The sequence below is a fragment of the Melanotaenia boesemani genome, chromosome 1 (assembly GCF_017639745.1).
Source record: "Melanotaenia boesemani isolate fMelBoe1 chromosome 1, fMelBoe1.pri, whole genome shotgun sequence".
Taxonomy (NCBI): Eukaryota; Metazoa; Chordata; class Actinopteri; order Atheriniformes; family Melanotaeniidae; genus Melanotaenia; species Melanotaenia boesemani.
The window spans coordinates 27,779,685-27,792,292 of NC_055682.1; the positions used below are offsets into that span (position 1 = coordinate 27,779,685).

At 36.3% G+C, this 12,608-nt stretch overlaps 2 protein-coding genes across 2 annotated transcripts; both read left to right on the forward strand.

Annotated features, from left to right (window-relative positions):
* Positions 1-4,205: 4,205 nt before the first annotated feature.
* Positions 4,206-6,051, forward strand: LOC121641884 (leukotriene B4 receptor 1-like). The gene has a single exon (XM_041988239.1). It carries the CDS (start codon positions 4,218-4,220, stop codon positions 5,229-5,231), a length of 1,014 nt encoding a protein of 337 aa, XP_041844173.1. The 5' UTR covers positions 4,206-4,217; the 3' UTR covers positions 5,232-6,051.
* Positions 6,052-7,168: 1,117 nt separating this feature from the next.
* On the forward strand, positions 7,169-8,682 carry si:dkey-148a17.6 (uncharacterized protein LOC108190685 homolog). The gene has a single exon (XM_041987291.1). It carries the CDS (start codon positions 7,189-7,191, stop codon positions 8,254-8,256), a length of 1,068 nt encoding a protein of 355 aa, XP_041843225.1. The 5' UTR covers positions 7,169-7,188; the 3' UTR covers positions 8,257-8,682.
* Positions 8,683-12,608: the final 3,926 nt, after the last annotated feature.

Consider the following 12,608-nt stretch of genomic DNA (forward strand, 5'->3'; position numbering starts at 1 on the left):
GAAAAACTATGATGTCTAGTCCTAATGGGGAAGTTGTTTTTTTTTTGTTTTTTTTTTGTTTTTTGTTTTTGTTTTTTTGTTTTCGTCCAAAAAGAAACAGGAATAAGAACAACATTATATCCTATGTCAGAGCTACTCATTTCGTTCCTTTGACGGCCACAGTCTTGCAGGTTTTTAATGTGCCCCTGCTCCAACACACTTAACTCAAATTAATGAGTCAATGTGCAGAACTTCATAGGCCTTTGGATCCATTTAATTTGAGTCAGGTGTGTGTTGGAGCAGGGACACAATGAAACTTTAGGGACTCATAGGACCAAATTGAGTAACTCTGTCTTAAGGGCATGGAGTGTCTGACAAAACTAAGGTTTTCCATAAACAAAATCCTGAATCACTTTAGATCCAACGACATTCTTAGAAGAAGAAAAAAAAGTAAAACCATTTTCTTCTGTATGTAGATAAAAACTATAAAAGCGGAAACATCTATACAATGTCACTGGCACTAAATAATATGATGGAATATATAACTGGTGAAATAAAAAAGTATATATATATATATATATACACACACACACACACACACACACACACACACATTGTAGTTCATTTTATCCATATATAGGATCCCTGGATCATGTGTTAAAACATCCATTGAAAAATTGAGGCTGTATGTTTCCATTAGTAGTAAGAAAATGGTTTAACAGATAATTCAATGTTTATATGCAGGAACAAATCAAAATGAAATGATCAACATAGTTAAAAGCAAGAAATCAGTGGACTGTGATGGTACTGACATGGATTTAGTTAAAAGCATAATAAAATATGTGGCAGAGCTATTTACCTACATCTGTAATTTATCTTAAAAAAACTGGTCAAAATGAATACAGCAAAGTTTACTTTATTCATTTGGGGTGGGATATAAAGACATATTTACAAATTATAGGACAATCTCATTACTCCCGCAGTTTCTTAAGATACGTGAAAAGATATACCACAACAGAATGTGAGTATATCACAATGAATGATGATGCTAGATGAACAGTAATATGGACCCAAAAGAAATCAAACACATGTATTAATTGAATTTGTTGACAGAGCAACAACTGCAGTAAGGAATATGCCAAAGGGATTTTCTTAGACTTTAAAAAAAGCATTTGACACTGCTGATAATGATTCACTATTACACTAATCACATAATTAGAGGGGGTGCATTAACTTTGGTGAAGAGTTACCACAAAAATCTAAACCAGTTTGTAAAAACAAATAACAAAGACTGTAGAGTTCCATTGGGATCTCTTTTAGGACCGTTGTGCTTTACACTGTATATTAATGACATATGTGCAATTTCCAGCACAGTGAAGACAATCTTACTTGCCGAGGACTCCAAATTACTGTGCTTTGGAAGTGACCTGGAACAACTTTTAAATAAAGTGGAAAATTAAAATTAAAACCTGGTTTGATTGTAATAAATGAACACTAAATTTAAGTAAGACTAAATACATACTATTTGGAAATCATTCAACCTCCACGACCAATAAAAAGCTGATGATAAATAAAAAAGGAACTGAACTTAAATTTCTTGTGATACTACATACTGAAATATTTCGGAAGTTACATATCAATTATATAAAAAATAAAATATCAGGGCAGTGTGTAGCTCCACCCCAGGTGATTTTAAGGCAGGCAAGTTTATTTGTATAGCACATTTCATGTACAAGACTATTCAAAGTGCTTTACATTGAACATTAAAAGCGTTACTGATGGTGCAAAGAAAGCATTAAAAAGTAGAAAAAGGCAGTAACAAATAGGAAAAATCACTATTAAATCAATTAAATTAAAATGATTAAAAGCAAGATAAGTTAAAAGCTACCATGCAGATTTCATGCATAGGCGCATGAGAAAAGAAATGTTTTTAACCTGGATTTAAAAATGTCTACATTTGGTGAAAGTTTAATCTCCACTGGCAGTTTGTTCCACTTGTTTGCAGCATAACAGCTAAATGCTGCTTCTCCATGTTTAGTCTGGACTCTGGTTTGGACTAGTTGACCAGAGTCTACTCTAGAATCTATTCTGTGACTAAATGGCAGACAGAAACTGGTGTGATGTGTTCAGATCTCTTAGTCCTGGTTAAAACTCTAGCAGCAGCGTTCTGGATAACCTGCAGCTGTTTAATGCTCTTTTTAGAAAGTCTCGTTAAAAAAGATCATCACAGTAATCCAGTCTACCAGAGATGAATGCATGGGTGAGTTTCTCCTGGTCTTTCTGGGAGAGATATCCTGATCTTGAGTACTGTCAGCATACAGAGAAGTGTCATATCTCAGCACATCAGCAATTGGTGGGGATTTATTTTTCTTGATTTATACTGACATTAGATGATAATACACACTGCAGCTATGAAGCATTGTCACTGCAAAAAAAACACTAATTTTAAGGTGGACCACAGACCAAAAGGAAGTGAAACATCAAACTAAAAGAGAGTAAACTTAAATTAATTTATTCAGTCCATGACTAGATAAGATCAAGAGAAAACATCAAATTTAATTTATAATCAATCAGCAGACTTAACATTTGACAGTTTTCAAGACTTGAGTCATTTTTACAGTGTAAGGGAGAGACGGCTGACTAAAGGTGGAGTCCAAAGATAAAGCTGCAAATGTAAAAGTTGAGAAAAGAATAAGAAAGAAAAATGAATCAGCTCCAGCCTTCCTCTTTTCCCAGCTGGACTACTGTAACAGGGAGTGTCATCAGCCCATGCAATGGTTCCTAGAATGTCTGATCATGTTAATTTGCTAGCAAAGGAATATTTATTTAGGTCCTTTCTGTTACAGATTTTCACCTAGTGGCTTATTCTGTAGCTCAGCAGCTTCTGTCTTTGAGCCATTTGGATAAAGTTCAGAGTTGCCAGGTAGCAAGAGCAGGGCAGCAACACAAATCCCAAATTAGCCAAATCATGCTCATGATTTTCAGTTAGAGAAGGTGGCAGCGATGTGTAAGAATCTGGACGTGTATGACCATGAATACAAGAAGAAGGTTTTGGTAATGAAATAGATGAGCTATTTACTGTTATACACATTATAAACATGCTAAAATTATTTTATTTTTATTTTTCTGATATAAGTTGCTAAGCTAGAAAATAGTTATAACTGTTTACTTAAATGCACAACATTGCAAAAGTCAGAGGTTGTGAGGTTGGCTTGTGGTGTTAGAAACTTTGCTTGAACTTATATTTGTTTTGCTCAGACAAAAATCTGGTTTCTGTTCAGTTTATCTGTAAAGGGAAGTGCAGCCTTGTTGTCTCATTTCCAATTAAACATCGCTGTTTATTCACTTCAATAACTGGAGAACTTGCGGTTCTTGAATGAGTTCAAGTGGGTGAAAATTATATTAATATTAATGAGTTAGAAACTAAATAACTATGTTTTCTTGAAAATCCTGTTGTTGTTTTGCAGTGAAGACTGTGGGGCAGGTGTTGATATGCTCTCATAACTGAACACCAGGTGATGCAGAGGAACAAGAAGTGAAAAAATAAATAAAACAGTGAGCAAAATAAGCACAGAATACCAGAAACAGAAATCTAAAGAGAACCAAATCCCACAGATTCTGCCTGTTTGTTGAACACTCAAATCCACTTATACAATAAATGACAACCTCTGTTTTTTTCTTTTACAATCCTAAATCCTGTTAAAAAATAAATACTCTGATTAAAAACATGTGCAGCACATGTAAAGACGCAGACCATGACATAGGCAACTTGGCTAATATTTTCTGTTAAAACACATTGTTTTTTCTATCTATTTATTTAAAACACAAGAGCTTTTAACACATTTTGGTTGATTCATTTTAAGAACATCCTTGGCACATTTTTCATACAACATTCATGAACTGAAGTTTCTCCCTCTTATTAAAATAACACGTTTAATAAAGGAAAGAATAAATCTGTTATTCTGTTTCTGATCATTTAGATTTCTTTTAAATTCTTACATTTAAGCTTATTTATGGGCAGTTTTACAAGTTTTCTTTTTTTCCCTTTTCTCTAAAATTTAAGTCATAGCTTAAGGTAAAAATGGGCAGATGACACATACATGAATCACCCGAATGTCTCAAAAAAACAGTCAGAAGAAACCCTGTTTCTAACCATAAAGGGGAAGTGCAGATTTACTTGTAAAGCAATTTGTTTTTCTTTTCCTCCAGACACCACAGTCAGCACATACATTTGCAGCATGAACCACTCATCTCCTCTGTCTCCTTCAGAGGCCCCCAAGGAATTTGATGGTGGGACAGCAGCAGCGTGTCTGATCCTGGGTCTCTCCTTCTTGGTTGGAGCTCCCGGGAACCTGCTGGTGATCTGGACCATCCTGAGACACGTCAAGCAGCGCTCACACACTGTGACTCTCATCCTGCACCTTGCTGTGGCAGACATGCTGGTCCTCGTCACCCTGCCTCTGTGGATCTACTCTCTGGCCCACTCCTGGATCTTTGGAGAGGCCTGCTGTAAAGCCATGGTTTTCATAATCAACGCCTCTATGTACAGCAGTGTTTTCCTCATCACTGTTATGAGTGTGGAGCGCTTTCTAGCCATCTGTCATCCATTTGTGATGATGCGCCTGAAGACCGAAACAGCTATGAATAGATGTCTTGTACTTCTCTGGTTCCTCGCTTTGCTTCTAGGAGTGCCGGCTGCTCTGACCCAGACTGTGGATGAAAGTGATGAAACTGAGACCTGTTTTTTCAGGGAATTCCTTCCTTCCCAAGCAATTATCTTCTTATGTTTGGAGAGCTTGCTGGGATTTGTGCTTCCTTTCATTATTCTTAGTATTTGTTACTGTCTTGTTGCTGTGCAGCTCAAGAAAATGACCTTTAGGTCGAAACAGAAATCTAGAATTCTTGTTCACACTCTTGTGATTGCTTTCATGCTGTGCTGGTTGCCTTACCACATCATCAACATTATTGATCTAGTTTGCATTTTACAATCAGACACAGATCATGAATGTGTACCAGACAGTCTTATCTTTGGCTCTGGAGCTCTTGCTTTCGTCAGCAGTTCAGTGAATCCTCTGTTATACTCCTTCTTCGCCAGGAACTTCAGAGGGAGTCTCAAAGAGTCTCGGTTGGTTGGGCTATTTCAGGAAATGGTCACTCACACAAATAAACTCAGGGAGCTGGCAATGCAACACCAGACAGGCCAGGGGGCAGCAAACACACAGACAGAGGAGACGTCTGACACTCCACGTTGAAAAGAAAGCATACTGTGATCCCTGAAGACCTGGTCATGTGAAAAAGGGACAGCGGGAAAATGTTGGCTGCCACTACAATTTAGTATGAAGACTAAATGGTGATTAAATAGAGTTGATAACGTGTTGCAGTTTATGTTGTAACTACATATTATATCCTAATCTTGTATCAGACCTCACTAACACAGTTATAGCACGTTTTTTGTAAAATAATAAATCAGTACTGAATAATACTGAATAATGTAATATTATTATCACTTTCAACCATCAAACAGGGGAGTATTCTGTCTCATTTCCAATTAAACATCACTGTTTATTCACTTCAAAACTGGAGAACTCGTGGCTCTTGAATGAGTTCATGTGGGTGAAAATTATATTAACATTAATGAGTCAGAAACTAAATAACTTTATGTTTTCTTGAAAATCCTGTTTTTGTTTTGCAGTGAAGACTGTGGGGCAGGTGTTGATATTCCCGTCATTTAGAGACATCAAGTTTAAATGTGTGGATCTGTCAGTTTGGGGTATTGCATTTTGGGAGAGATTGCACATTTTTCTGTTTTGATGAAAAAGAAAATTCAGCTTGAGTAAGAACTGAGGACACAGCAGCAAAGTTAAAAAGACTGGTCCTCAAGTTTCTTTTTCTTTCCCATGAAATGTCACTTACATCCTAGCTTTAAATGCATAGTGCAGACTTTTTCTTTTTAGATAATTGATTATTTCAGAAATTGTACAACACATGCCAGACTGAAGTCCTAACAGCCATAGCATCACTATGCTGGTAGTTTTGGCATATGTTAACATGTTTCCATTAAAAACTCTGTGGGACTTGGTGCGCTAAATTTTGCTAAAGTTTTCTACACTCCAACAGTTTAAAGTGGGATTGTGCTTTATGATAATCACACCAATTACACGGAGTAAAGAGCAAATGTTAAACAACCTCCTTTTGCAAAGCACTTGTCTATTTAGGTCATGAGTCACTGTGAAGATATGAAGAGAAAAGACCCAAGTTCAGATGTGGGAGGCAGAATGATGTAGAAACTAAGAGGTATTAAAAGAAACAAAGAATGATGCAGCCAGCAGCATGAATGAACAAAAACTAAAATAAAAATCTTCGCAGACTAAAGACAAAGAAAAATTAGAAGCTCAAAGACAATCAGGACCAGTATAGATGAAGATCTGGGAATAAACAAAAGAAGGCAAGAAATGAGCAGGTGTGGCTCTCATAACTGAACACCAGGTGATGCAGAGGAACAAGAAGTGAAAAAATAAATAAAACAGTGAGCAAAATAAGCACAGAATACCAGAAACAGAAATCTAAAGAGAACCAAATCCCACAGATTCTGCCTGTTTGTTGAACACTCAAATCCACTTATACAATAAATGACAACCTCTGTTTTTTTCTTTTACAATCCTAAATCCTGTTAAAAAATAAATACTCTGATTAAAAACATGTGCAGCACATGTAAAGACGCAGACCATGACATAGGCAACTTGGCTAATATTTTCTGTTAAAACACATTGTTTTTTCTATCTATTTATTTAAAACACAAGAGCTTTTAACACATTTTGGTTGATTCATTTTAAGAACATCCTTGGCACATTTTTCATACAACATTCATGAACTGAAGTTTCTTCCTCTTATTAAAATAACAAGTTTAATAAAGGAAAGAATAAATCTGTTATTCTGTTTCTGATCATTTAGATTTCTTTTAAATTCTTACATTTAAGCTTATTTATGGGCAGTTTTACAAGCTTTCTTTTTTTCCCTTTTCTCTGAAATTTAAGTCATAGCTTAAGGTAAAAATGGGCAGATGACACATACATGAATCACCCGAATGTCTCAAAAAAACAGTCAGAAGAAACCCTGTTTCTAACCATAAAGGGGAAGTGAAGATTTACTTGTAAAGCAATTTGTTTTTCTTTTCCTCCAGACACCACAGTCAGCACATACATTTGCAGCATGAACCACTCAGATGAGCTGTCTCCCTTAGGGAAAATGGCTCCTGAAGAGTTTGATGGTGGAATAGTGGTAGTTTGTCTGATCCTGGGTCTCTCCTTCTTGGTTGGAGCTCCTGGGAACCTGCTGGTGATCTGGACCATCCTGAGACACGTCAAGCAGCGCTCACACACTGTGACTCTCATCCTGCACCTTGCTGTGGCAGACATGCTGGTCCTCATCACCCTGCCTCTGTGGATCTACTCTCTGGCCCACTCCTGGATCTTTGGAGAGGCCTGCTGTAAAGCCATGGTTTTCATAATCAACGCCTGTATGTACAGCAGTGTTTTCCTCATCACCGTTATGAGCGTGGAACGTTTTATGGCTGTACGTTATCCTTTTGCCTCGGCTGATTGGAAAAGAAAGCAAGCTCTGAATAAAGTTCTGGTGGTTCTGTGGATTGCAGCGTTCTTGTTCAGCATACCTGTCATCCTGACTCAGGTTGTTTGGATGGAACCTGACTCAGATGAGAAGCATTGTCTGTACCGGGAATATACTTCTGTGACCCAAGAAGTGGTGTGTGTGCTGCTGGAAACAATAGTGGGCTACATACTACCCTTCTCCATCCTCGTGGTCTGCTATGGCTGCCTGTGCAGCCGCATCACTCAGATGACCTTCAGGTCAAAACGCAAGTCCACTGTCTTGATTGCCAGCATAGTGATTGCATTTGCTATTTGCTGGACACCTCATCAGATAGGAAACATCCTCTCGCTCATCAGCCTGGCCACTGAAGGCTCTTTCCATGATGTAGCAGAGAGTCTGGAAAGCGTCAGGAGTACCATGGCTTTCGTTGCAGGAGCCATGGTCTTCATCAGTAGCACAATTAACCCCGTTCTCTACATGTTCGCCGCTCGCTCCTTTAGGAGCTCGCTGCGTGACACTGGCATCCAGAAGCTCTTCCGCCACATCTCCAGCACCTCCCCAGGTGAGGGAAACCGGGAGGTGTCCTTTGTGTCCAAGAGACAAAGCAATCAAACCAACAGCTCACACTGTATGGTAGAGTCAAAAGATCAGATTAATACATTGACATAAATGTGTGTAAATAACCCATCCTGGTATAGTACTGTTTATGTAAGTAGTACTGAGTATAACTGAGTATAATCTTTTAAAAAGTTTTTCTCTGAACCAAACCTCATTTAATAAGATAATATACAAGTGACCAAAGCACCCATGTTATCTGTGTAGAAGATTAGTCCATTCTTAAATGTTTGGTAACTGTTAATATATATATTTAAAAAATGTTTTGTATTGGTACCTTAATGTCCCTTATGTAAGGATGTCATTAACCATTCAAAAACAAAATAATGTAAATAATTACATATGACAAGGTATGTCAAATGTCCCAGTTAAAGTTAATATATATATATATATATATATATGTATATAAAGTGTTCTGGTTACGTCCCACCGGAAAGAGGCCCCGGGGAAGACCCAGGACATGCTTGATGGACTACATCTCTCGGCTGGCCTGGGAACGCCTCGGGATCCCTCTGAATGAGCTGGTGAATGTGTCCGGGGAGAGGGAAGTCTGGGTTTCCCTGCTTAGGCAGCTGCTTCTATGACCCAACTCCGGATAAGCGGCAGAAAATGGATGGATGGATGGAAATATATATATATATATATATATATATATATATATATATATATATATATATATATATATATATAGATATATATATATATATATATATATATATATATATATATATATATATATATATATATATATATATATAGATATATATATATATATATATATATATATATATATATATATATATATATATATATATATAGGAGTGCACGTTCTGCTGAACCAAGATAGTGGTGATTGGATTACTGAGTCTATGTAACATTTAGTGGGAAAGCCTTTGGTTTAATGCTATTTAAATTTTTTACACCCCCTATTCCCTTTATGAATATACATCTTCTTTTATTTTTTTATTTTTTTTATTCTTTTTGTATCAGAGAACCCTTACAAGTCTGGTACAACCTGCCTCATCTCATGTAAATTAAAGTTGTTCAACTCACTTTTACTGTGTTTGAATGCAAAACTTAACATTCATATATACATATATATATATATATATATATATATATATATATATATATATATATATATATATACATATATACATATATACTACCGTTCAAAAGTTTGGGGTCACTTCCCTATTGAATCCTATGGCAAAGTGACCCCAAACTTTTGAACAGTCGTGTATATATGCATATATATATATATATATATATATATATATATATATATAAAGCTCGTGACAGTTTAGCAAACATTTGCCATGTTATGCTGCTACAGACAACAGTCATGCTTTCAACTTCCTCTCATTGGAAAGATTGCCAAATAAAAGACTGCATGTTCCCTTGGTTGACTTGCAAAAAGAGGAACTGTGTCCTGACGTTTGTCACAGTCTTAGAAAACCCTAACCTGAACTTTGAATAGAGAGGTTTTTTTTTATTATTATTATTAACTTATATTTTTAAATGCATTTTTTTCTTTCTGTATTTTATTGATTTGTTGTTATCTTTTCATTTTATACCACTCAGTCTTTTACTAATAAATTGTTCTTACAAAGTAACCAACCAGTAGATGGCAGTAGCAACTGGCAGCTATTTTTCTATTAATATTGTCATAAAACAGATTCATAATAATATATTTCCTTTAGCATCGCTTTGTATGTCTTCTTTTAAATCATATTTTCCAAGACTGGGCACAATGAAAAGATGGATTTAGGTTCTGCCACTCTTTAAACTTAATTTCAACCTAGTACTTTAGCAAATATAATCAATCAAGCTACTAATTAAACACAAATAAAATACATATAAATGGGTTTTTATGCACAGTCATAAGAGTCATTTTACTAAAAGTCTGAATCACTGACACCTTAAATCTCTGGAGGAAATAGCATTTTGTATTAGCAATGTTCAGGCCCGGTTTCAGTTATGAAATGATGAAAGTTACGTCGGAGTTCGAGGACTGAACCAAACCTTTGAGCAGGTGCTTGTGTCTCCAATGCATCATGTCAGTGAGTAAGGATTATTTGAACTGTGACAGTGGAAAAAATATGGGTGTGACAGAGATGAGATCACACAAGACAACATAGCTGACACTGAGACATGCCTGGCATTTTCTCACAGAATGAGGAAGCAGCGTTTATGCATCAACAACGTGATCTATGCCTTTCACAGTAACTATAGGTCCTCTCATTACGTTTTGAAGGCATTTTTCAGAATATTTTGCAGGGATAACACCTTCACATAACATACCGTAACATATTTGGTTTTCTGTAAATCAATCCCTTTGTCTCTTCAAAGCTAATGTGAGACCAATGGGGCTAAATATGTAATCTTTTGAAGTAATCAGATTACTGTAATTTATTTTAATGTAACCAGTGCTAACCCAGTTAAATGTACACTACACAATGACACCTGCCAAGGCCAAATGCCTCACACTACAAAACAAATAAACAAACAAAAATAAAAAATAAAAAACAGGTAATACTTCCACAAACAAACAAAACTCAGCATCTCTTCCAGCTACATCTGCTTAAAGAGAGACTCATCTTTTCACTTTAACATCACAGTCTCCATGTTTAAGCATGCCCACTATGTGATGTCATCAAGATAAATGTTCTTTGCTGTTGTTGTGGTACAATATCATTATAAGCCAGGGATGTCATCTTAAGCTTTACCTGGCTGGAAATAGTAATTCTACATAGAAGGAAGGAGACAAGAGGAATTACTTCTGAGTTTTGGGGGACTTAAATGAGTGAAAGGAGAAGAAGAGATAAAAGCCCATCTATGCTGGAGGCAGCTCGCTCAGAGTGAGCAGAGAAGGTAGTGTCAACACATTAAATTCTGGGAACTTTGCCAATGACTCAAGAAACCTCAACCAAACCAGTAAGGACCTGTAAGGTTACAGCAGTAGTTAGTTCATTTATTATTGCTTTTGTAAAGTTATTTTGTGATCTGGTAACACATATATACACACATATTCAACTGCTCTTTATTTCTAGTCACTCCCTTTTCTCTTTCTTCTGTCCTTTCTGCATTCCTCTCCACTTTACTGTCCCTAAATCTGCTTTACCATGGCAAAACCTATGGATACTTTATGAAATGCCCACAGGGTAACATCAATGAATCTGCAACACAATGTTATTTTAATATCAGACTAGCTTAGCTGCAATGAAAAGCAGCGACAAACTCACACAGTATTCTTTAGCTATTCTGGCAATAACACACCCAATTAAAAGTGTCCTCCATTGCAGTAAAGTAACACCAGCTGAACATATGATAGTTATGTATCATTTCAATCATTTTTTTACAGATTCTAATAACCAGTGTCTTCAAAAAGCTGTGGCTCAGATGTTGTATCAGACTTGAAAGATAAAATTGTGGATTTGTTGCATCAGGTCAGAATGAAATAAATGTATACGGTGTTCTTAAAAAACTGGAAGGAAATGTGATGGGGAGCTGCAATAGATTGCAAAATGTGTAACCAACTGAGGGTTATTGACAGTATCATTTTCGTGTGCATATGACTTAAATTATGCTTAAATATGTAAACTTGGCACAAAATGTAAGAAAATGTATGTTTGTTTGATCACTTCTTCCCTTTAATAATAGCAACTGGTGTTGTATTACACATTACTGAAAAGCATGGCTAGTCACTTTTATGATGAGGTATAACTTATATGGATCGTGCAACTGTGGAATGAGCAATACAGCTAAACGTGTGGGTAGTGCACCTAAAAAGTCTCCTGCAATATTCTCCTGTTGGTATTAATTCTTGTTTTGAGTTGCCTGGATAGATTTTGCTGTGGAATGGCATCCCATTCCTCAACCAGCAGCTGCTCAACATCAGCCATTGTGGTTGTGTTAGTTACTCCAGTGCAAACAGCACATACAAGCTCATCCCACAGTTGTTGAATTGGGTTGCACTACCCATACCTTTAGCTGTGCTGCCCATTCAAGTTATACCTGCTCATACACGTTATACATCGTTGCAAAAGTACTAATCAGGCTTTTCAACTATGCCCAATACATTAAAGGGGAGAAATATTTAAGCAAACAACAATTTCCTTACTTTTTGTGCTAAGTATAGACTTATGATTCCCCTTTTTTTCTACCAAGAAAAAGATTAAATTAAACTTTAATATTAGGATCCCGTAGTTGATAGTTAAAAGAAGAAAAGAGCAAAAGATGAATATTTCTATGAGGTGAAAAGATAATGACAAAAACAATGTATGTCCAAAGTCAGTCCCTTAGACACGCTGTCATGCAGGTTTTTCAATGTATCCCGGCTCCAGCGTGCCTTACTTAAATTAAAAGGATCTATCAGCCTATGAAGGTCTGTACAATGACTCATT